The 24,364-nt window shown below is 57.2% G+C and overlaps 6 protein-coding genes across 6 annotated transcripts; 4 read left to right on the top strand and 2 right to left on the bottom strand.

The window, feature by feature from the left end:
- Nucleotides 1-305: 305 nt before the first annotated feature.
- Nucleotides 306-3,190, top strand: LTHEOB_6058 (Carnitine acetyl transferase; the record flags this gene model as incomplete). Its single annotated transcript, XM_035515272.1, has 2 exons — nucleotides 306-729; nucleotides 786-3,190. The coding sequence occupies 2 exons, from the start codon at nucleotides 306-308 to the stop codon at nucleotides 3,188-3,190; spliced, it is 2,829 nt and encodes a 942-aa protein (XP_035373189.1).
- Nucleotides 3,191-4,663: 1,473 nt separating this feature from the next.
- On the top strand, nucleotides 4,664-5,893 carry LTHEOB_6059 (uncharacterized protein; the record flags this gene model as incomplete). The annotated part of the gene is made up of 1 exon (XM_035515273.1): nucleotides 4,664-5,893. One exon carries the CDS (start codon nucleotides 4,664-4,666, stop codon nucleotides 5,891-5,893), a length of 1,230 nt encoding a protein of 409 aa, XP_035373190.1.
- Nucleotides 5,894-7,345: 1,452 nt separating this feature from the next.
- On the bottom strand, nucleotides 7,346-7,933 carry LTHEOB_6060 (Tprxl protein; the record flags this gene model as incomplete). Its single annotated transcript, XM_035515275.1, has 1 exon — nucleotides 7,346-7,933. The coding sequence occupies one exon, from the start codon at nucleotides 7,931-7,933 to the stop codon at nucleotides 7,346-7,348; it is 588 nt and encodes a 195-aa protein (XP_035373191.1).
- Nucleotides 7,934-10,281: 2,348 nt separating this feature from the next.
- On the top strand, nucleotides 10,282-10,947 carry LTHEOB_6061 (Cytochrome b-c1 complex subunit 10; the record flags this gene model as incomplete). The annotated part of the gene is made up of 4 exons (XM_035515276.1): nucleotides 10,282-10,284; nucleotides 10,390-10,487; nucleotides 10,572-10,625; nucleotides 10,791-10,947. The coding sequence occupies 4 exons, from the start codon at nucleotides 10,282-10,284 to the stop codon at nucleotides 10,945-10,947; spliced, it is 312 nt and encodes a 103-aa protein (XP_035373192.1).
- Nucleotides 10,948-11,376: 429 nt separating this feature from the next.
- On the bottom strand, nucleotides 11,377-16,841 carry LTHEOB_6062 (Phospholipid-translocating p-type ATPAse; the record flags this gene model as incomplete). Its single annotated transcript, XM_035515277.1, has 7 exons — nucleotides 11,377-11,653; nucleotides 11,716-12,059; nucleotides 12,133-12,211; nucleotides 12,339-12,520; nucleotides 12,870-13,888; nucleotides 13,938-14,888; nucleotides 14,939-16,841. 7 exons carry the CDS (start codon nucleotides 16,839-16,841, stop codon nucleotides 11,377-11,379), a joined length of 4,755 nt encoding a protein of 1,584 aa, XP_035373193.1.
- Nucleotides 16,842-17,574: 733 nt separating this feature from the next.
- On the top strand, nucleotides 17,575-24,041 carry LTHEOB_6063 (Copii coat assembly protein sec16; the record flags this gene model as incomplete). Its single annotated transcript, XM_035515278.1, has 2 exons — nucleotides 17,575-23,317; nucleotides 23,404-24,041. 2 exons carry the CDS (start codon nucleotides 17,575-17,577, stop codon nucleotides 24,039-24,041), a joined length of 6,381 nt encoding a protein of 2,126 aa, XP_035373194.1.
- Between the last annotated feature and the right edge of the window lie 323 nt (nucleotides 24,042-24,364).

Below are 24,364 nucleotides of genomic sequence, written 5' to 3' on the forward strand. Positions count from 1 at the left end.
GGTCCCATGCGCGGCGGTAGCTAGTCCCCGTTGCACATGGGTCCCGTCGTCGCGGGGTTGTTGCGTGTGCCTCTTCAGATCCCCCTTCGTCCACCCGACCTGTGATGATAAAGACCTCATCCACCCGAGGCCACTCCCCTGCCTCTCTTACTCCCACGTTTTCTCCGGCGTCCAGCCGCCAGTTTCCATGCCCGCCTACTGCCTCCAAGACTGCCACTATTTCTACCGCACTGCGCTGCGGGGCCTTAACGTCTCGACTTTCATCTCTCCCCTCTACGCTTGAATCCCTCTGACCCCTCGCCACCATGCCAGTCCGAACTTTCCAAGCCCCTACCTCTCTAAACGGCACCCTTGCCAAAGAAACCAACGGCGTGAACGGCGTCAACGGGACCGCCATGTCTAACGACGCACCGCGCTCCGCACAGGCGGCCAAGGACGCCACCAATGACTTCTCCAAATCTGAGCAGAACCCGCTCGGCACTGCAAGAAATCCAAACTCCAAACCCGGCATCACCTTTGCTGCACAAGACAACCTGCCGAAGCTCCCCATTCCCGAGCTTGAGTCGTCATGCAACAAGTATCTTGCCGCGCTCCAGCCTCTGCAATCACCCAAGGAACAACAGGAGACGCGCGCTGCTATTCGCGACTTTTTAAAGAGTGATGGTCCGGAGCTCCAGGAGAAGCTGAAGAAGTACGCCGCCGGCAAGGCCAATTATATTGAGCAGTTCTGTAAGCACATCGTAGATCCCACTTTACCCGTCAGCAATCCGGCTAATTAGACCAAGGGTACGACTCTTACCTGAACTTCGACAACCCGGTTGTCTTGAACTTAAACCCTTTCTTCCTATTGGAGGATGACCCTACTCCGGCCAGGAATAACCAAGTCACCCGTGCCGCATCCTTGGTGGTGTCGGCCTTGTCCTTTGTGCGTGCCGTCCGGAAGGAAGAGCTCCCTCCTGATACGGTGCGTGGCCAGCCACTTTGCATGTACCAGTACTCCAGATTGTTCGGTACCGCCAGAATACCCACAGAAAATGGCTGCCAGATCGGCCAAGACCCGACAGCAAAACACGTCGTCGTGCTGTGCCATGGCCAGTTCTATTGGTTCGACGTTCTGGACGACAACTCGGACCTAATCATGACGGAGAAGGACATCTCTCAGAACCTGGAAGCCATCATCGAGGACGCTGCACAGATCCCCATCCAGGAAGCCGCAAAAGGAGCACTCGGTGTTCTCAGCACCGAGAACAGAAAGATTTGGTCCGGCCTTAGAGATGTGCTACACAGAGACGAGGGATCAAACAACTCTGACTGCCTGAACATCGTCGACTCGGCCCTGTTCATCCTCTGCCTTGACTACACTGAGCCCACCACTGGAGCAGACCTCTGCATGAACATGCTCTGCGGTACCAGCAAGGTCGAGCGTGGCGTACAAGTCGGCACGTGCACCAACAGATGGTATGACAAGCTCCAGATCATCGTGTGCAAGAACGGCAGTGCCGGCATCAACTTCGAGCACACTGGTGTAGATGGCCACACGGTCCTCCGCTTCGCCAGTGATGTCTACACGGATACCATCCTTCGATTCGCGCGGACTATCAACGGCCAAGCACCGAGCCTGTGGGCATCGAGCAGCCCCGACCCCTCGAAGCGCGACCCAGCAAGCTTTGGCGACGTCAGCACCACGCCGCACAAGCTCGAGTGGGATATGGTGCCTGAGCTTAGCACTGCCCTGCGCTTCGCCGAGACAAGGCTGGCCGATCTCATCCAGCAAAACGAGTTCCAGACGCTCGAGTTCATGCATTACGGCAAGCACTTCATGACTTCGATGGGCTTCTCTCCCGACGCATTCGTGCAGATGGCGTTCCAGGCGGCATACTACGGACTGTACGGGCGCATGGAGTGCGTGTACGAGCCTGCCATGACAAAGATGTTCTACCACGGACGAACGGAAGCCATCAGGCCGGTAACCCCCGAGTCGGTCGAGTTCGTCCAAACTTTCTGGAACGACAACCCTGCGGCCGACAAGGTCGAAGCCCTCCGCCGAGCATGTGAAAAGCATGTTTCCATCACCAGGGAGTGCTCCAAGGCCCAAGGCCAGGACCGACACCTGTACGCGCTTTACTGCATCTGGCAGCGCCAGCTCGACGAGGATGGGGCGTCCTTCATGGACGGCGCCAGTTACACCGACTCCCTCCGCGACTCGAGCGGCAGCCCGCTGGATTCGGAACAACAAGTCGTCGTCGGCAGCCCGGGCCAGGACTCGATTCTCTCCGAGGGCGCCTCCATCTCGACGAGCCCGCCGAGCGCCGGCCCGCCGATGATCGAGCACCGCATGCCCTCGCTCTTCGCCGACGCCGGCTGGGACCGCCTCAACACGACGATCCTGTCGACGTCCAACTGCGGCAACCCGTCGCTGCGCCAGTTCGGCTTCGGCCCGACGTCCGGCGACGGCTTCGGCATCGGCTACATCATCAAGGACGGCTCCATCTCCATCTGCGCCAGCTCCAAGCACCGCCAGACCTCGCGCTTCATCGACGCCATCGAAGCGTACTTCCTGGAGATCCGCAAGCTGCTGCGGCAGACGCGTCGCCGTGGCGCCTCGGTGCAGAAGGGCGCCAGCCGCGCGCGCGAGGCGGAAGAGCATCATGAGAAACTGCTCAATGCCAGCCGCATGAAGAGCCGCGGCCGCAAGATACTTGGCGAGCCTGGTAGCGTGAAGGCGCCCGGATCCCATACCCCCGCGACGGACAGCAGCATGGTCGGAGAAAGCGACGACGAAGGTCTTGGTGGATGTGCGTCTCCCTCCTCCTCCTCCTCTTCTTCCAACCCCCGTTCCTCCCCTATTGCTTCTTCTTCCGCTTCCACCACCAACACAAACACTTCCTCCCTATCCTTCCTCCCCCGTTCCCCTCCCTCCCCTCACTGCACCTGCGGTGGTAGTGGTGGTGAAGGGAGCAGCGAGGAGAGTGACGATGCCGCCGAGGGAAGAGAGCGCTCGTGCTCCTTCCACGACGGCCTGCCCACGCCGCCGCATTCCCCCTTCCAGAGCCCGTCGATGAAGAAGGAGATCCAGAGTTCGCCGCGGGTGACGCTGCCGCCCAGCGTGGTCAAGCGTCCCGTCGTTGGCGCCAAGCGTCGCCGGCACCCGCACTTTTGCACGCTGAAGTCGAGGACTTTGGATGTGTAGAAGGGAAAAAGGGTTAGAACTTGTAGAGCTTCTTCTTTGCGGGCGTAAGGGCTCTGGGATAGATTTCGGTCTTGCTTTTTCTCTCTCTGTTTCCTTTCGTCGTCGGCGGGGTCTGGCAGCCCCTTCTCGGCACTCATTCTCCTCGCCCACCTACTCACCACTCCCCCTTCCCCTTCGCTTTCGCCACATCATCCACACCATCTTTGCTTTTCTCACACGTTTTTTTTCCGGCTTCTCAAAGAAGAAAATACATTTACTTATACGCTTTCTTTCCAACCTCTTTCTAGACGGCTTCTTCGACTCGGGCATGCTGCAAGCCGCCCTCAAGGCCAAACACGAGCAACAAGACGCCCTCGCCCAGAGCGAGAGCAAGGAGGTCGTCCGCCGCAACATCGGCCGCAGGCTGAAGTTGGCCGATTACTGACGGTGGGGGTCGTCGAGTGACGGCAGTTTGTGAGTGGTGGTTGACGACCCCTGAGGAGGAGAGATGGTGGTGGTGAGGTGGGGGATGGGGGACGTGTGGAGGGGAGGGGGAGGGAAGGGAAGAAGAGGGGGTGAGGGAGTGGGTGAAGATGTTACGCCTTCTTTGTAGCGCTTTTTTATGATGATGATCGTCATGAGCGAGGGTTTATGTTGTGGGGGAGGGCATAGTCTGAGCACAACACTGCGGTGTCTTGTTAGCGTTGATGTTTATTGTTGATGTTGTTGTAAATTGATATGGTTGCGATGATTTGCTATCTTTTCTCTGCTTGGTGTTGGATTGGAGTTGTGTTTTTGTGAGCCTTTCTGCTTTTGGCGTGGCGATGGGGAGTGCTTGTGAGGGTTTAAGTTTCGCCTCTCTCGTCCTGTTCACTTCACGATAAGATATCCTTAACGCTGCCGCATCAATAGCTTATGACTACTAACGTATTTACCACTACTAAAACCATGATTACTATCTGTATATTTACTATCTACGCAATCACTGCCCGTAACCAGCACAGTCAATACTGGTAGCGTAAGCGTAAGCACGCTGAGGCATCGTGAGTATGCGTATGGGAAAGGCAATATTCCTAAAATGGCGCAAAAGAGCATCCAAGTCCAGTCTGGGGGAGTCAAGTTCTCGAAATGGAGAAGTATTTGTAGAAGCTTTGCTGAAATATCAACATGGTCGAAGGGTCTCTTGCTTGGAAATGTTGGCGCCAGGGACCATGTGCAACCTTGGTACAGCTTTTTCACATACGACGCTGGTCCTTGGTAACGAGCAGTTGAATTTTTATCTGAGGCAGATCTCTTATTTTAGAGCTTCTCCGCCCATGCTGTATATTCTGTTCCTCTTCATCCCCAACCGCAGTCGGCTCTCAGGAAATCTGCCTCACGCCCTCGTCTCTCTTCCTTCGTCCAGAAACCCAGACGAAAGGAAAAAGCAAAAAGGCAAAGAGCCAAACAAAAAAACAAGAAAAACCCTCCAAGAACAAAAAAAAAACCTCCAACATGGGCGACGTATCCCGCACCAACACCACCACCACCACCACCACCACCATCGTCAAGAGCGGCAGCAACCGCAACGACAACACCAGAAGCCTCATCACCCGCAGCAGCACCAGATGCTCCCCCACCGCCGCCGCCCGCGACATCAGCGAGGCCCGCATCATCTCCCTCACGCGCAGCTACGGCCTGGACGTCGACGAGGTGGAGCGAGCCCACCTGGCGAGCCTGCCGAACGACCGCGCGAGGAAGGTGCGGTGCCGGACGCTGTTGATGGGTGAGAGGAGCGACCGCTGCGGCTTGGCGAGGGCGTCGACGTTCGTGGCGCCGGGGTTGGCGATGGATGAGGAAGAGGAGGAGAGGAGGGAGGACAAGGGGAAGGAGAACGCCTGCGGTGGATACGTCGGGTATGGATACGTCGGCGGCAGTGCTGCTGCTGCTGCTGCTGCACGCGCCGACGCTGGCGTGGGAAGGAACAACCTGGTCTCGCCCGACTACTTCGAAGACCTGGACCTGGGCCCGAGCAACACCAGCGGCGGTGACCCGTACGACCCGTTCGGCCTCCTCCCCAAGTCGCCGACCCCCCGCCGCAGACCCTGGACCTGGCCGAGCCTCCGCTCCATCAAAAGGAGCATCACCACCTCCTCCTCATTCTCCTCCTCCTCCACCTCCACCACCACCACCCTCCCCCTCTACACCGTCCGCTCCCTCCCCGTGGACCCCCCCTCCCCCTTCACCACCTCCATCCCGCCTGCGCGCCGCGGCGTCGACAACCGCGGCGGCAGCAGCAGCCTCGCCCACGGCCTGAGCGACCCGCGCACGCCCTACGCCACCACCCCCGCCTCCTCCTCCGCCTCCACGCTGTCGTCGTACCGGACGGCAACAACAACAACAGTCGTCCCGCCGCCGCCGCCGTCGGAGGCGTCGGCATCGGTATCGTTTTTGTCGGAGGACTTGGCTCGCGTCCTCACGCCGGCGTCGACGACGACGACGACGACGACCACGATGCCCAGGAACGGAGAGGCGTGCGAGAGGCAGGGGGGAGAGGGAGAAGGCAGCGACGAGGAGGAGGAGGAGAGGATGAGGAGGATGAATATGAGGAGGAGGAGGAACAGGCGGATCGCGTTGGCGCTGGCGGTGTTGTTGGTGGTGTTGGTTGTGATTGGGTTTGGTCTTTGGGTGGAGGAGATGGTGAGGTGGGCAGGGGGTGGGGATAAGGAGGGGGAGGAGGTGTGAGTGAGGGGGTTTTTTTTTTGTGGTTGGGTGTTTGATTGGTTCTGTTTTATGGTTATGGGGTTGGAGGGCGTGTTGACTCCGTTCTTTACGCGTCTGTGTTCTTTTTTGGTTTCTCTTTCGGGTCTTTGTTTGAACGAGTATATGTTGAGAGTTATCCATCTTGGAGTTTTGGAGTTTTGAATTGAATTTTGTGCGGGCTAGCTCCCCCATTTCGAGAGTTTACCTACTTCCTCAAATCCACACTTTGACGTTCTCCTGGGAATATTATCTATACCAAACGCATTCTCACTGTGATTAGCGTTCTTACACTTAAGCTACTTATAGTAATGATGCTGGTAGTAGCAGTTGTGTTAGCAGTGGCGAATACGTTGGTGGTGGTAGATGCGTTGTTGGCTAAATTATTAATCAGTGGTGGTTGTTCGTATCGCTAGTGGCTTGGTAGTTAAGGTTACTTAGCAAGTTTCTAGTGCTTTTAAGTAGGACTTAAGGTCGTTATAATTTAGGCGTAAAAAGATAGGTGAGTAAATTTTCGAGGGAGACTCAAATTTACAGGCATCTACCGGAAGTGGATCATACGCGCTGCATGACAGCGTGAGGCATGCTCAAACAGTTCTCGATTGTGGGTCTTGCACCAACAATCAGCCAAAAGAGAGCTGCTCCACGTCTTTCAGGTTCACCTCTCAACTCAGTAAACTTCGTCACTTCCAAATTACATTGTAATTATGTGCGTGAATGGACTGCCATATACCCATTCCCTTTCTCTAAGGGCACAACTTGTACCTGACCCAACAATTTGGCAAACCAACTCAGACTCCACATGCTACTCGCGACCAAGACACAGCTCCGCTCCCCAGCCCAACCCCAAAGGCAAGACCAACCACACGTACGCATCAAGATAGCCGCCAGCAGCGAGACAGAACTGAACGATGAAAGAAACCAAGCAGTTACCGTTATTCTTTTTTGTTTCTCTTCTCCTGTCCGTGGATGTGATAAGAGAGCAAAGGGACCATGTATCAGACACACCAGCCCTCCCCCAATTTATGAATGCGTTGTGACCAAAGCAACGGACAAAATAAGGAATACCCCTCGGTTTCCAATTATCTATGAACCCCCAATCCCTTCAAAGCCAGACCCTCGCTTTTTTGAACGCCTGCCCCCGTTGCCCAGTTGATAATTGTTTGAGTTTCGCGAATTCTCTTTCTGAAAGAAGCAAAAGGAAAAAGCCAATACAAGGAAGAATAGCCCCCGAATACCAATGTTGTATGTATGTTTCGCACCTGGGGTAGCGTTCCCCCATGGATATAACGTCTTGTGATTGAAAGAAAAAGGGAACCCAAAAGGCCAAACCAGCCCCATCGCCATATCAACAAAAGAAGTGATTAAAACGCCGGTATCATGCTTTTCGCCTTTACTCCCATCCTCCCTCCCTTTCCCCTCCCTTTCGAACCCCCCTCACAAACTCAACCTATCCAAACTCAACCGATCACTACTCCTCATCCGCCTCACCATCCCCAACTTGTAAAACCGCTCCTCACCCCCCGGCGTGCGGCCGCCGATGTACCACTTCTCCGGCATCGCATTACCTCCAGCGCCAGCACTGCCCGTCCTCTCGCGGAAACCGCCGTCAGAGCTGCTGTCGGACCCGCGGCGGTGGCGGGACGGGGATGATGACGAGGGCGGGATAGGGTAGCCGTTGTTGTAGTTGTACCCGCCGCTAGTCTGGGGCGGCGTGCCAGGTGTGCTGGGGGCCTTGCCGTAGGGCGAGAAGGAGGTTTGTGTCGTGGTGGTGGTTGTGGTGTTTGCGCCAGCGGCGGTGGTGGGGTTGGAGGCGTTGGGCTTGGTGGCGCCGCCGGTCGGCCGCGATGACGGGTCGTAGGTTGTTGACGACGTGGTGTACGACTGCGTTGCGGGCTTGGCCGAAGCGGTGGTGGTGGAAGGCGACTGAGAAGTAGGGGAGGGCGCGGCGCTTTGGAAGGCAGATTGCGCGCGGAAGGCGGCGAGGAAGTTGGAGAGGAAGGGCCGATTCGCGTTGGTAGGCATGGCGGGCGTTGTGTGTGTAGGTATTGTGATGGGTGGTGGTTGATAGGTAGAAAGCGATGTCGGAGGTTATGAGCGGCCCCCGGGGGTGTCGAAGTAGCTACTTCTGGAGGGTGTGGGCGGACGGAGGTGTGGCGCGAGCAATTATAGGTGGTCGCGGCGGTGACGAGTCTGGCGTTTGGTCGGAGTGCGACTGGACGGAGTTTGACTGGCCTGCGCTGCGCCGTCGTGTGCCGGTGTGTGTTTTTCGGGGCGCAGGCTAGGCGGTAGGAATGGGGGGCGATCAACGGGCAGGCTACTGGCACGGCAGGAGCAGCGCGTTGCCCGGTGGTGTTCGAGTGGTCTTTCTTGGTTACGAGCAGCGGCGCGGCCGAGTCATGGAGGGTGGGCGGTAGGGCGTTCGCGATCGGAGCGATGGTGACTCGGCTGGATACGGGATTGCGGCCGGGCGGAGCTGAGGGCTGTGCGTTGGGGACGTCTTTTCTGGTGGGAGCGGTATCGTGATATTTGGGCAGAGGTTTCGTGGAGAAGACTGCGGGGCTTTTGCTTGGACTGCGGAGAATGGGGCGGTGGATGGAGAGCGGTAGGTAGGCCTGACGTCTGAAGAGCCGTGGCAGCCGGAACGAGAAAGAAACGGGATAATGGAGAGGATCTGATAGGCCGGCACGCCAATGCCCCGACAGCCGAGCAAAGAGCGAGACCACTGCATCAGCTGAGGAGGATCATGTCCCCAGCCCGGGGCGCACGAGGAGCACGGCGTTGAGGCGGCCGAGGCTGCGCGCAGAGCAGATGCCGAGCTGCATTTGGTGGGGTGGTGCGCATGCCCAAGAGCGGCGCGGCAGCAGCAGGCGTCGAAAATGGTCAACCCCACGATGCACCCCAGCAATCTGCGCACCCCGGCGCCTTGTTGGCCGATGAGGCACCTTGATTTCATGCGAGCATGCAGCCCGCGGCGTCGCTGGCGTCGTGCCGGCCGAAGGGGCCAATCTGCGCCGCCATATTCTGCATTACCTACCCGCTTCCCTGGTACGCGGATGGTCACATGCGGTGCGCCTGGAGCGATAGAACCTAGATCGTGCCTCTCTGCTGCGGCATCGCCGTCCTGCTAAGCACGCTCCAGGTCCGCCCCCATGCGCGCGATCGCGTCCGCCGCCCCGACGCCGCCAAAATTTGGAGAGTCCTGCAAGTCCCGCAAAGAAGGCAGAAGATCAGCTGCACTGATGCTGAATCACACCACCAATTACGATGTATAAGCAACCGCTGCAAGCCGGTGAGGGGCTCAGGGGCAACGTTAGGGGTCAGCACTGTCTTTCACGATGGGACGGATGGGAGCTTTCATGCGTGCAGAAGTACTGATCGATTCTTCTTCTTCCTAATGTCACACCTGTTGGCGGAATTTGCCTGCGCCAGCCGAGTCCCTTCTACCAATCGCCCGGAAATGCAACATTAGTCCTCTTAGTGTTGCAACTACACGTGGGCGTAGCGAGCATTGACGTAGACGTAAACCTGTGTGATGTGCATCATCATCGCCAAGTACGATGAGCCACGCACCGCACCGCACCAGTCGTGGCGCAACAATAAGCGAACCGCTTGCGCCATTTACTAGGCTTCCCGTCCTAAATACTTGACTGATGTCAGCAAATCAGATCCTAATAGACTGCTGTACAGAATGTATGTAGGAGTTGATAATTCAGAAGGAACAATTGGATTAGGAGTTGTTATCCGCATTGATTGACTCGGAGTGAGCTGAGTAAAGTGTGTCATCATGAAAGATGGGATGCGTGTGACGTAGAAGAATGGAAAATTCGCATACCTTACTGTTGTGAGCAGAAAGCGTGGCCGTGAAGTCACCAGACCTGTGTGGTCGACACCAAGCACATGCTGAACTTCATGTGAAGCGAACCGGCCGTAAGGTTTCCTCCAGCCTTGCTGTAAGGCACCGAGTCGACACGTGCAGCTCTGGACAGCGCCGGTTGCCAGGGCAGAGGAGCTCATCATCATCATCCCGCGCGCGCTGGCAGCCAGGCCGCTACAGCAGCAGCTGTCGTGGACATGCGGTCGCCCGTGGCCATGTCAGTTGTCGAAGTCGTTCCGTGAAGTGTGATGAAGGAAGAAAGGAAAGGGAAAGACGGCGCGCGAGAAGAAGAAAATGTCTGCTGGTGCGCGTTTCGCAAACTTCGGGCCGCTGATTGGCCGGCTGAACCCGAAGAGAACGGGCGCGCCCGGACCAATGCCGGCCAAGCAACCAGCAACCTCAACATCACCTCTCGCGCATCTTCCATCCATACCCGCATCGCCCCCCTCTCTCTCCGCACTCCGACCGACGCAGAGACACGCGCCCCACATCCACAATGGTACGCGCAACCACCCGCATCAGCACTCTTCGCCCACGCTACCCCGATTCCGCTCGAAAAAAGAAGTCCGAACAACCGCTGACCGAGGAAACGAAATCGATTTAGCTCGCACGAGGAAACCTTCTGGCCAAGAGCGCCCGCAGCGTGGCCCCCGTCACCGCCCGCCGCGGCTACAAGACTTACCAGTCCAAGTTCGGCCCCAAGTGCGTACACCCTCCTGGACCACCATCCCCCCTCCTCCCACGACAACGCGAATCTAACGACTTCCGTTCTTCCGCGACATACAGGTACTCCACCGCGCCTCACTTCCACGGAATCAGCCTTAGCAGCGCCGCCAAGATGTACGTTCTCGCCCCAAGTACTTCCCTATATCGTTGTTCGTCGGACGGATGGATTGGCTGGGGGTGACAGATGGGAAGGTTGGAGAAGAGGAATTGTTTGCCGGAGATCTGAAGGATGGGCTCGAATTGGAAGAGCAACGCTTGCTGACGCAATTGCAATCACAGCGGCACCACTGCTGCCGGCTTCGGCGCCGCCGCCGGTGTCTTCGCCATCTTCTTCTTCGCCGAGGTCCCCCGCGTGCGCGAGGACATCATGAAGAAGGTCCCCATCCTGGGCTCGTTCTTCGACGTCAAGATCGCCCCCGAGGACAACCCTTTCTAAGCGTATTCGCACTGCGAGAGATTCTTGGAGACCATGGCAGCATTTGGGGAGGGATTTGGGCATATCGTGGAGTAACTGCGGTAGAGGAATGAGATGAAGAGGTTCTGTGCCCGCCAGGACAACTGCTGTACTATAGACGTCCAGTGGGCTGTACAATACCTGTCGTCCGGGCTTGCGACGAATAGACTTTCCTTGCGTCATGTTCGCGGTCGACCGGAGCCTCGAGAGGTCCGTGAGGTCAACCATGCATTGAGTGAATCCCCGAGATACGCTTTCCAGGCCAATGCGCAGCATGTTCATTAGATGATCATTGACCGTCCGTCACAATTCTCTAAAATTTTGCCGATCTTATGCTACAGCATAAACGCCACCTTTCTCTCAATTCATCGTCGAAATCATGGCCCTTTATCTCTCTCCAGCAGCAGTAGCTTAGTTGGTGGGTAACCTGCCGACGACCTCGGCCATCTCATCGTCCGTGTAGATCCTGAAGCCCCTGTCCTTGGTGACGCTGGCCAGCTGCACGTTCTTGGAATCCAGCTTCTCCTCCATGACCTGCTTCAGCGTCTTCAGCACCAGCACCTCAGCCTCGCCCAGCGTCAGCGACTTGTGGAACTCGTTCTGCAGCTCCGCCTGCGCGCCCTCGGAGCCCGATCCTATGGCCTTGGCGTCGTATCTGTAGAAGGTGCCCGAGGGCTCAGCGTGGTAGCTGTCGTGGTGTGTCAGTCACACAAACGCAAGTGTTGAGATACATGATCGGACTATACTCACAGACTCGGACCATCCTCGTCATAGCCAGCGATGAGCAGGGCGACGCCGAAGGGGCGACTCATGATGCTCTCCTCGCCCTCGGCGCCCTCGCCGAAGCGCAGGGCCAGGTCGCAGATGGCCTGGGTGCAGCTCTCGACGCGCAGCGGCTCGGCGTAGTGGAACGCGTGGTTCTGGCTCTCGACGCGCGCGTGCTCGATCATGCTGCGCGCGTCCGCCTGCAGCCCGCTCATCGCGCACCCGATGTGCCGGTCGATCTCGACTATCTTCTCCACCGACGACGTCTCCAGCAGCGTCGACGTCACCCGCTTCTCCACGCCGAGGATCACACCCTCGCCCGTCGCGACCTATATTGCGATGTGTCAGGTTTTTGTTGTTGTGCGTGTGTTGAGGGGTGGGAGCACAGGTGCGGAGACGTACGCCTATCGCGGTCGAACCGAGCTTGATGGCTTCGAGCGAGTATTCAACTTGGAACAGACGACCTTCCGGGGAGAAGGTGCTGGCGGGTGGTCAGCGGGAGCTCGGTCGGAAGATGCAATGGTCATGGTCTCACTTGATACCCCGATCTGAAGGAAGATGGCATGATTAGCAGCAGTCCGAAAGCTCGGTGGTGGGCTGAAGCTTACCGTATTCCGAACGTGCGATGAACATGGTGGAAGAGCTGCGGTTTGCGGGTTCGCAGGGTGTGTTTCAGGTAGTGCAGCGGCGGACGAGCTGCAGAAAGCTCAAGGAACGAGAAATGGGTCTTGGAGGCGAGGGTGGCGGAGGTGGATGGGGCGGGAGCAGTAGCAGGCTCTAGGTTGTTGTGCTGGAGCTCCAGGCACTTGTCAGTTGCGTAGTTCCGCTGCCAAGCCCGCGGGCCGCGCTATGCCTGCCTGCACGTGACCGTGTTGCGACGACGCCAACAAACTTTTGACCACTTCATTTAAACTGTAGATCATCGCTCTCGGCAATACTTTCATGCAGAATTCTCGTGGTGAAAATATGCTCCGGATAGTTTTGTTCTTTAACCATATTTTGTTTAAAGCTTTTCACTTCACACTAGCTCCACGCAGAGCACAGCAAATATACGGGCACTAAAGTGCAAACCAGGAAAAATAATGAGATTCTACTTCATCAAAACACTCTACACTCTACACTCTTTACACAGCCTGCACCTTCCGATAACTCGGCGGCCGTATCGTCCTGCCAATAATCTTGCCCGCGTACGGCGGCACCAGAGCGATGGCCAAGATGGCGACGGAGCGCCACAAGAAGCCGACACTAACAACAAACTTGAGGTCGAAGTAGTCGCCGAGGAAGGGGATGCTACCGAAGTAGATGGCAGCGGTACCGAGGATGGTGAATATCATGACGGGGTGCCACGTCGTGATCTCGGCAGCGACCATGGCGAGTTCGTTGAGAACCAGTACCGTGAAGGAGACGGCGACCATCTTGGGGAAGTCGTCGGTACCAACCAGGATCTGGCTGAGACCCTGGATCATGCTACCCTGGTAGATGGAGACGAAGACCCAGATAAAGAAGGTGCGGTAGGACAGCGAGCGGCCCGTCGTGAGCTCCTTGTAGAGCTCCGGGTAGAGGTTGGCTAGCGACTCGTCGACGTCGCGGTCGAGGACTAGAGAGAAGACCGGTGCCATGGTGTACAGCGTCGCGTAGCCTACCAGCAGCCAGTCACGATACAGGGCGATGGGCTCAAACTTGCTGGCAATGCTGTAGATGGTCTGGCACACACTGATGATCAAACCACGGTGGATAACGAACTGGGCGAGCTTGGCGGACCGTTTGTAACTGTTCCGGCCGTGCCAAACGAGGAGCTTGGTGAGGTAGCAGAATTGTTCGATGGAGAAGTCGGCAGCCAGACTTGCCTGCCTACCTTCCTTACCGACAATACCCACACCAACATCGGCAGCCTGGATCATAGAGACATCGTTACCACCATCTCCAATACAGCAGATGCGCTTCTTGGTGTAAGCTCGGATGAGCTTGGCCACGTCGGCTTTCTGAGTTGGAGAACATCTACAGGCCACGACAGTTGGTAGACGAACTGCCACGGAAATGAAGTCGTCTCGGTAGTGGGTAAGCATCAAAGCCAAAGATTCACCATCAATGAGCAAGCAAGCATCAGGCTTTCCGCGGAGGAAGTTGAGCGAGTCGTTTGCGAGGTCTTTCCGCTTGACTATATTTTGTTAGTATGAAGCATAATGGGACCGAGGAATTGTGCTTACGCTTTGCAATCGTGTGGATGTATTGACCACGAGCGACGAGCTTGGAGCTGACAGCAACACAGCGTGCGGTTTCCACCTTATCTCCGGTCAACATCCAGATTTTGACACCGGCGTTGCGAAGAAGTTCCAGTGAAGGCTTGACGTCACGCTGAAGCTTGTCCTCAACACCAGTGACACCGAGCAGCTCAAGGTCATTCTCAAGGAAATCCTTCACCACGCCTGCCATGGCAGCATCGCGGCCATGCAGGGAAAGAGATGCATCGGAATGCTGGCGGCTGAAAGAATCATACTGTTGGGGAGAAAGCTTCTTGCGACCGACAACCAACGTGCGCAGACCTTCTCTTGCCATGTTGGCGGTTTCCTCGTCCAGCCAGTCGTTAGCAGCCACAATGGACGTCATGACAGTATCGGCACCCTTTTGATAGAACCAGATCTCGCTGTTGTCCATGGGGCTGGTCTCGGTTCCTTGGAAGAACTTGACGACGATACCCATGCGCTTTCCTTCCGACGTGAATGGGAAGACATTGAGAATCTGTACTTTGACAACGGTGCGTCCAGTCTCGACAGACTGTAAAGTGATGTTGTGGCGATCGCGTTGAAGAAGGCGAAGGCCGACATTCTCAGTCCACTTTACAATAGCGATTTCATCCGGAGAAGATGCTTGGTAGGCAGTGACCATTTCGCCATTGATCTCCTCTGTAGTTGGGGTGACGTTGTGGCAAAGTGCTAGCGCAAGGACGACATCACGAACGCGGGAACCAATCTCTCTCCTCGTCCTCGTGGCAGATGTTGCTGGAACGGTGTATGTTGACGATGGCGTTATAAGGACAGAAGCGTTTGAGCCTTCGGTAGGGGGGACTGAAAATGCTTGTTGCACGTAAGTGTTAACCTCGTCCATAGCCTCGTTGGCATACGAAACAGTTCCAACGTGGATCTTCTTCATCTCCATTTCTGTAAGAGAATTAGCAATGTCAAAGCAGATCGCTGAGAGAATAGCTCACCGTTCTGCGTGAGAGTTCCCGTTTTGTCACTTAAGAGATACTCAACGCGTCCGAGATCCTCAGGGATAGTGCTGGTCCGCACAATCGTTCCAGGAATACCTTGATCCTTCTCGATGAATCTGGCGTAGACCGATTTGCCCATATCGAGGTTGACACGAAGACTGATGGGGACGATGGTGGAGAAGAGAATCAGGAAGCGCATAACCGAGACGTACCAAGGACGTCCAGTCTCCGCGTCGAATCCCTTCAGAGCAACCAGAATGATCGAAAGAGCCAAGGTAAGGAAGCACAGAATCTTTGTGAGGGAGTTAATCTCCAGCTCCAGGAGACCGACCTTAGATCTGGAGGCAGAGGTGGAAAGAGCTTGGCGAGTTTCCGGGCCAGTATAGACAACAACACCCAGGACTGTGGAGCTTGAAGCGAGGACAGTATTCGCCCAGGCTGTGTTGTCGATGGTAAGAGGAGCAGATTTTGTGCTTTCAGAGGCCGACTGATCATCAACATGAGGATCGTAGCTATTCTTCTCCTTAGGCAAAAGTTCGACAGTGCCAACGAAGTCATTGACCTTTTTATCCGGCTTCCCAGCCACAATTCGTAAACGAGTGAATTCGGAAACGTCCAGCGATTGGGTAAGAGACGAAGCAATCCTCAACTTCCAGTCCGTCTCTCCGTCAAGTTGGTCAGTCCTAATGAAGGCTTCTCCGGATGAGTCGTTGCCAGAAGACGAGTTGTCCTGAGCCGGTTGCTGTGCAGGTGCAGCACTGTCGCCGTCAGTCTCGATCAGATTTTGCTGCGGAGAGACCGGAGGCTCAGGCTCAGTTGTTTCCTGGACTGCGTTGTCGCTGATGTAGGCGGCCAGAATAACCAGATCTGCAGGAACACGCTGATCTTTACCAAGTTTCAGAATATCACCGACTTTCAGGTCCTTGGAAGGCTTGGAAATCTCGGAAACGGATGCTGTTGGCCTGCCCATGCCTTCCTCCTCATCGGAAACACGGCTAGACCTATTCGTCTTGCTCTTCCTCCTGAGCTTATTTCTCTTTGACCCAATAGACGATTTTCCAGGACCAGCACTAGGATCTTCGAAACGCAGTACAGAGTAGGGCTCGGAATTGGCCTCAGCGTCCCGACGTCGGCGTTGAATATCGTCCGAGGCTTCTTTTCCAAGAGTAATACTGATGACGAAGGCCAGGGGAGCAATGTAGGTAGATAGGTAGCCAATTCGCAGGGCGGGGATAACCTGCGACAGGGCGACGAGCAAGAAGTACATATTGAAGAAATATGAGAATTCGTTGTACAGTGTGCGCGGAAGGAAGCTCCATGGGGTATATTTGGCATTGGAAACAGCATTTGCAGGAAATTTGGAGGACTGGATTTGACCGACGGCGATAGTACGGTTGGAGGAGGGATCGTGGTCGTCTACTTCAGCTTCGGCGGCGGGAGGCTCAGGAGGCGTCATGGGTCGACCGCCGGACATGAAGCTGGGGAGGCGCACATGCGACTTTAACCTGGCCATACGTCCTTGAGGTTTCGCCCGTCGGCTGGGCGAACCACCCGGCAACAAAGGAGCGTCGTCGTCGCCGATGGTACCAATACTATCATTGTTCGAATGGCGGCGCTTGTCACCCCCCTCCCCGTCGTCGACGAGGCCGCGCAGAGACTCGGCATCGGGGTCATCGTGGCGCATATGGCTGTTGCCTCGCAGGCGGCCCACGCGCAGGTTGCGGAGAGGGATGCGGGCACCTAGTTCGTGGAGCGGCCGGCGCTCGTTGGAGCTGTGGTGCGGCGGCGAGGAGGCGGAATCGTGGGTTGAGCTGATAGGGTCGAGCAGTTCGAGGTCTTCGTCACTATCGTCGGGCGAGTCCGGGGCATTTGACCGGTGATATTCGTGAGGAGCGGACATGGTGGTGCTGCATCGGGCGGTGTACGCGGACAAGGCAAGCTGGCGAAGCTGCCAGGATAGGCGGGCACGACGGCGATCGGCGAGGCGGCGGGGCGAGACAGGGCGGCTGCTGCGCTGGCGGAAGGGTCGAGCAGAATGCTGGCGGCGCGCTGGGCGCTCACTCTTTTTAGTTCAGGTGTGGTGGAAGCCTGCGCGCGGAGGCCGCGGGTTTGAGATGCGGACGAGTGTCGACATTGAGCGCGTCAGCCACAGTGTGGCGCGCAGGGATACGCGGCCAACCATGGCACGGCCCCGACGGTAGTTCCGCTGATGCTACCTGGTTGCTTGGCTCCCCTACATACTTGGCCTGATCTCAAGCCTCAACACCAGCATGCCCGCCACTCTGCGGCCCTCTGATTCCTTCCGTTTGTATTCCGCGCGCCTTGCCTAGCTGCTGCCGCCCGCGCCCAAGCCCGCGACCGTTGCCGCCACCCCTGCGCCTCCTTGTACAGGTGCGCACTTCAATCCGCGCTTCTTCTTTCCCGAGCGCCGCAGGCGCAAGCCGCCGCCATTGGTACCTCGTGCTGACAAGCGCGGGGCAGTAGTTCGCGTTCGCCCTGTAGATTAATTTAGCATAATGGACGACAACCCCGCCACATCTCCGCCCGCGAAGGCTCCTTCCGACGATCAAAGCGCGTCGTGGAATCCCGCGCTGCGCCCAGACTCCGCTCACGCCCCTGCGCCTCTCACCGACATGGCCACCACCACTCACGACAACATCGATTCGAGTGCGCAGATGGATGACGTTGAACCCCCATTCGACTCTCCGCCTCCGCGGACGTCTGAAGACCGCCATCCTCTGAACGATGACACGCCGCGCTTTGTGTTCGACGAGGAAGAAGACGACGAGTACTCGGCCTGGCAGAATGACGATGACCAACTCGACTTGGACCACGATGACACTGGCTCAAAAACCCCTCTGGCCGAAGCGCGTTCGGCCACTCCGCAGCCACCTGCTCTAAGCTTGTCTGTTCAAGAATCTCACGAGTCCCACGAGTCTCACGATACCGATGCGACGCCCGTTGAGCCGCATGCAACCGCACCCGAGCCCGCAATAGAACCCACGCCCATCGAGCAGCCTGCAGCCACATCGGAAACCACAATAGAATCTACAACCATTGAGCAGTCTTTGCCCGTACCTGAATCTGTGACAGAACCTACATCTGCTGAGCAGACTGTACCTGAACCAGAGCCTGCCGTAGATCAGACGCCCGCCGAGCAGACCTCAACTGAAGCAGACCTCACCCCAGCACCCGCAGAAGAGGCCGTTCCCACGCCGACGATAGAGCACGAGCAGCCCGACATCGAGACGATAGACACCGAAGCTCTACACGAGACGAATCCTCCCGCGGAGACACCAGTGGAGCACACACAGGAACAGCATTATGAGCATCAGGGCGAGACGACCACATTGGAAGAGGCTGTGCAGGAGAGTGCTCAAGTGCCATTGGCCAACGACACCGACTCTCCCGCCTTGGACTGGGGCGCATCTGACAGCACTTTTGATTTGGGATCACAACAGGCTGTACCTGTCGCGGAAACACAACAGGAATTGGCACCTCAACCCGTGAGTGAGCATACTGTTCAGGCGGAGGCGGAACCCGAAAAAGCAGCCGATATGGATTGGGGCAATGCGGAAGATGATGCTTTCGATCTGGGTGGTCAGAAATCTGCGGAAACGACAGAAGCGCCGCAAATTGAGCAGGACTCAGAGAGCCAACCCGGCCACGTGGAAAATGCACCGGCTGCTGCGGATTTGGACTGGGGCACGGCTGGCGACGAGGACTTCAGCTTGGGCGCCCAGCAAACAACCGCGCAAGAGGAGCTGCAGCCATCGTTGGACACCCAGCCTGCGCCGCAGCCTGAGGCAGCACCCGAAAGCTCGCATCCAGAGCAAGCACAGGCGGAACAGCCGGATGCTCCCGCGGATTTGGACTGGGGGACAGCTGGCGATGACGACTTCAGTTTTGGGGTCCAAAAAACAGCCGAACACGAGCAGCCACCAGTTGCAACCGAGCCCGCACCCCAGGCGGAGGCAGCATTCGAAAGCTCACAACCGGCACAATCGCAGCCTGAAGAGACAAATGTCGCGGCATCACTGGATTGGGGCGACGCTGCGAATGATGATTTTGACCTAGGCACAGCATCTGCACCTGCGAAGGAAACGCTGACGGAAGAATCGAAGGCGGAGCCAGCGCCACCGGCGGAACAACTATCTGAAGGTCCGGATCTGGATTGGGGTGCAGCGGAAGATGTTGACTTTGGCTTCAATGCGGCACCACCGACAAAGGATGCGTCGCAGCCTGCCGAGTCGCAAAACGAAGGAGCCCCCAAAAAGGAGGAGGAGGACCTGAGCGCAATGTGGGCTGAAGCTTTGGCGGACGATGACCTTCTCGAGGAATCCTCAGTCGATCCGTCTGCTTTCTTCCTCGATGATGATGAAGGTTTCCTGGACGACACCCCTCTCCCTGACCAGAATGGTGCTGCCGCTGCACCGGCGCCGTCCGCACCTGCGAACAAATATGCTCCGGTCGCAGCACAAGCACCTCCTCCCGCGGCTCCAAAGAACCCGTATGCTCCGCAAGGACTGCAGACAACCAATGCCTTTCAACCTGCCCCGGCTCCGGTACAGGCTTCGCCTTACGCTGCGCTGACCCAGCCATACCAGCAACAGCAACCCCAGAGGCCAGCCATGTCAAGCTCTGCGCAGAGTTTTGCGGACAAGGCAAAGGGCGGCTATTCTTCTCCTTTCGATCTCCCGGATGACCTGGCGAAACAGCCGCCGCGAAAGAAGATTGTCCATGCGCCGACTATTAACGCTCAGCAGTCGCGAGCACCGCCGCCGAGAACCTCCAGCATGTACTCGAATGCATCGTCGCCATCTCTGCCGCCGCCTTCTGCGAACTTCACCCCGTCGCCCATGCCTGTGCAATCTCCAATCACGCCTTCCGGTGGCTTCCCGGCTCAGTCTCCTTCGAAACCGCCGAGTCTTTCCTCAAAGCCAAGCACCGGTGACTTCTTTGAAGACCTGCCAGTCGTCTCCAAGCCTCGTCCAGCTGGCAGATATACTCCACAGATCAAGGGCCCCAGCCCCTCTCCCCCTCCGGGGGCTTTAGGACCACCTCCGAGACAAAGCTCTCAAACTTATGCGCCTGCAATTGTTCCCCCTCCTGTTGGTGCGCAGCCACAGAGACCAGAGTCGCAGCCTTCTTCAGCATCTCAAGCATATGCACCTCCGCCGGCCCCTCAGAGATCATCGTCTCACAATTATGCGCCCCCAGCAATGCCGCAATTACAAGAGCCTGAGCGCCTCAATCCATTCCCGGATCTGCCTCCAACTTCGCAGCCTGCACAAGGACTGGCCGTATCATCGGCCCCGCCTGCTGCCGCCTCCCGGTACTCGCCAGCACCGCCAGCTGCAGCCGTAGCTACGTCACGGTACTCTCCTGCTCCGCCGTCTGCTCCGGCCGCTTCACGGTACTCTCCTGCACCTCCGTCAGCTCCGCCAGCAATGCAAAATCGATACGTCGCCGAGCCCCCGAAAGCCCCGACGCTTCCGTTCGCTCCACGAACTTCAAGCCCGCTAGCATACCACAGCACCCCTGATCACCCTGTTCAACGACCTTCGTCTTCAGGCAGCCGTAGGGCTTCTCTACAGCCAAGCGTGGCTTCCGGAGATGAACCAGTTGGCCATCTCAGGTCTAGCTTGGACCTCGTACGGGAAATCCCAGAGCAAGAGCAGAAGCCGGCCACGCCGCCGCCACCGAGAAGCATTCCGAGTTCTGCGGTCGCGTCTCCTGCTAGGAGAACGACGTCCAACTACACACCGCAATACCAACAGGTCGTTTCTCCGCCTGGGCAATCTGGAGTCGCACCGCCTCGCCGCGCTCAGTCGCAATCTCCTGGTGCAACGATGAAGGGTCCTATGTTATCAATGGCTCCAATTGACCGACCGGCATCTACGAATGGGGTGACTTCTCCAATCGCTAATGGGTCGCCGTACACTCCTTTTGCCGCCGCTGCCCCCACTACTCAGCCCACAGCAGCTCCTTCGCAACCTCCTGCTGCGGCTCCTCAGCAACGCCGCCGTCGTACCTTCTCTCGTGACCTGAGTTACGTGAAGCCAACCGACGAGACTGTGAACGACCCGCTGGAAAGGTGGAAGGGTGCTCCTATTTTCAAGTGGGGTCTTGGCGGTACGATCTTGACCAGCTTCCCTAAGGAGATTCCTCGCTATGGAACCGGCACCGTTATGCCTCAAGTCAAATGCACGCCAGGCGAAGTCAAGCTGCAAAAGGCAAAGGAGCTGTGTCCTCTTTGGGAACCCATCGCCAAATTTCCGGGTCCACTCAAGACTAAGAGTCAGAAGAAGCAGGCTCTTACCTGGTTGAACCAGAGTATCGAGACCATGGAGAAGGACTACCAGAGTAAGATCTTCAACGGCGAACTTCCTGCCGAGTCTAGAATTCGTTTGGAGGAGAAGATCCTCCTATGGAAGGTCCTAGAGGTCTTCGTCGAGCATGATGGTCATTTGGAGGGGTCCGACGCTGTCCATGACGCTGTCAAGAAAGTCCTGTCGAACGGAAAAGAAGACGAGCCTCAACTATCGAGTCCAGTGGACATCATGGGATCCTCGGCTACTACTGGTTCGGTCAACACTGCTGAGCCGATTGATCCTCAGTCCGTTGAACAGCTACGTGTTCATCTCCTGAAGGGTGACCGTGAGAAGGCTGTTTGGGATGCTGCTGATAAGAGGCTCTGGGGTCACGCAATGCTTATTGCCTCAACGCTGAACAGAGACATCTGGAAGCAAGTTGCTCAGGAGTTTGTCCGCCAGGAGGTCCGCAAGGTATCCGGCAACAACCAGTCTCTGGCTGCACTCTACGAAGTCTTCGCTGGAAACTGGGATGAGAGCATCGACGAGCTTGTACCGGCTTCGGCTCGTGCTGGTTTCCAGATGGTCAGCAAGACGGATCGATCCGGTGCCAACACGAACATTTTCGAAGGCCTGGATCGCTGGCGGGAGACTCTCCTGCTCATCGTCAATAACAGAAGTGACGGTGATGCGCAGGCTCTTCTGGCCTTGGGTAAGCTCCTGGCAGGGTATGGCCGTGTCGAAGCTGCCCACATTTGCTATCTCTTTGCTCGCTCTACTGTCATACTGAGCGGCGTGGACGACCTTTCCGCACACGTTGTGCTCGTCGGCGCGGATCACGTCAACCATCGCTCTGAGATTGGCCGGGACGTTGAGCCTATTCTTCTGACCGAGATCTTTGAGTTTGCCGTGTCGCTCTCGGCACCCACCGCACCTCCGGCTATCCCTCATCTGCAGGCCTACAAGCTCGCTCATGCTTTCACCCTGTCTGAGTATGGCTACAAGACTGAGGCTCAGGCTTACTGTGATGCAATCGCGACCGCGATGAAGTCCACCACTCGTTCCTCGCCATACTACAATGCTTCGTTTGTCCAGGAACTCGATGATCTCATCAAGCGCCTTTCGGAAGCGCCGAAGGACTCGTCATCTTGGATTTCCAAGCCCACCATGGGCAAGGTCTCGACAAGTGTTTGGTCCACCTTCAACAAGTTTGTTGCCGGTGAAGATGATGACTCGGAGTCTACAAGACCTGGAGGCGTCGATAGTAGCCCCTTCGCCAAGGTCTCTGGAGACACCCCGACCGTCAGCAGGTCTCCTTCCACCGTCGACATATATGGAACATACTCAGGTGGCAGCGCACCCTATGCTCCGTCTAACTCGGTTGCTGGCTCCCGGTATGCTCCTGCGTCTGGTGCTTACGCTCCTCGCACTTCTGGCGAACAGCCACGTTCTCGCTATGATCCGGCTACCCAGTCGCCGTATCAACCAATGCGAACTTCGGTTGACACTGCAGAGCGACCTGAGATGCCAATGGATGCTTTGTTCGCCCAACAAGGGACACCGCCGTCATCTTACAATCCTCCCTCCTCAATGCCGTACGCGCAACAGCCCAAGGTTACAAGTCCGTATGCTCCATCAAACGGATCTGTGCCTGCCGGATCGTCTCCCAACCCTCTCGGCAGCCCGTACACGCCCACATCATCTGGCTACCAGCCTCTTGGTGCCGCGATGAATGACGGCAAGGGCCCGAGCGGTTATGAGCCGCCGACCAGCAACTTCGGGCCTCCTCTATCCTCTCCAGAAGTTCCTTCGAACTCCTTCGAGCCTCCTACAAGCTCGTATGAACCTCCAAGCTCGTACGAGCCACCGTCGTACCAGCCTTACGAACCTGAACCCGAGGCCGACGAAGAGAAGGAGGAAGAGAAGCCCAAGAAGAAGTCATTCATGGACGATGATGATGATGACGAGCTCGAGCGCCGTGCCGCTGCTCTCAAGGCGCAGCAAAAGGCAGAAGCGGACCGCATCGCTGACGAGGCTTTCCGCAAGGCAGCGGAAGCGGATGGTAAGTTCTATTATGCTAGCCCTTTCCCATCACAGAACCTCTACCTTTGTAACCCTCCATTTGCTAACTTTACTCCCTCCACACAGCTGCCAAACCCGCCGCACCGAAGAAGACGGGCTCCTGGCTGGGCGGCTGGTTCAAGCGCTCCGAAGGCAACGGCGAGCAGCTGGGCAACAAGCCCATCCGCGCCAAGCTGGGCGAGGAAAACTCGTTCTACTACGACCCGGACCTCAAGAAGTGGGTCAACAAGAAGGCCGGCCCGGCCGACCAGCAGAAGCCTGCCGGCACCCCGCCGCCCCCCAAGGGCCCTGCCCCGCCGCCGTCTCTCCGCAACTCCGCTTCCATGGCCAACCTCGCCGGTCCGCCCAAGGCTCCTGGTGCGGGCTTGACGCCTCCGCTCGGTGCCGGCGGCCCGCCCGGCGGCCCGATGAGGAGTACGAGCATGCCGCCGCCCATGGCAGCGAGTGCCCCTGGATCGGGTGCTGCGACGCCCGCAAGGACGGGGTCTCCGGCTGTCGGTGGCCCGCCGTCGGCGGCGGGTACGCCCGGTGGTGCGGGTACCCCTGGTGGTGGTCCTCCGGCTGGCCCGCCTAGCAGGCCGGCGACGAGCATGAGCAATGCGAGCAGCATCGATGACTTGCTCGGCGTGCCGGCGCCGAGGAAGGGTGCAGCGAAGAAGAAGGGGAGGGGTGCGGGGAGGTATGTTGATGTTATGGCGAAGTAGAAGGGTTGAGGTTTGGTTTGGTTTTTCGTTTTGGTTGTATAGATAAGAGTGTTTTGTGTGTGTGAGTGGGCGAGGAGGTAGGGACTTGTGGTGTGTTGGTGGTGCTAGGGGGGTGGGAGAGGTTCGGCTTTCTCCCTTTTCTTTTTTACCCTCTTCGGTGTGTCTTTTCTTTTTTTACTGAGTGGTTGCATGGATGGACGGACGGATGGATGGATGGATGATGGCAACGATGAGATGCACGCTCGCAATTACAAATGAATTGGATTAGGCATTGGGAATTCGTCAATTGCGATGAATGGATGGATTGATGGATGGGGTTTATG

Source organism: Lasiodiplodia theobromae, assembly GCF_012971845.1.
Source record: "Lasiodiplodia theobromae strain AM2As chromosome Unknown scaffold_17, whole genome shotgun sequence".
NCBI lineage: Eukaryota > Fungi > Ascomycota > Dothideomycetes > Botryosphaeriales > Botryosphaeriaceae > Lasiodiplodia > Lasiodiplodia theobromae.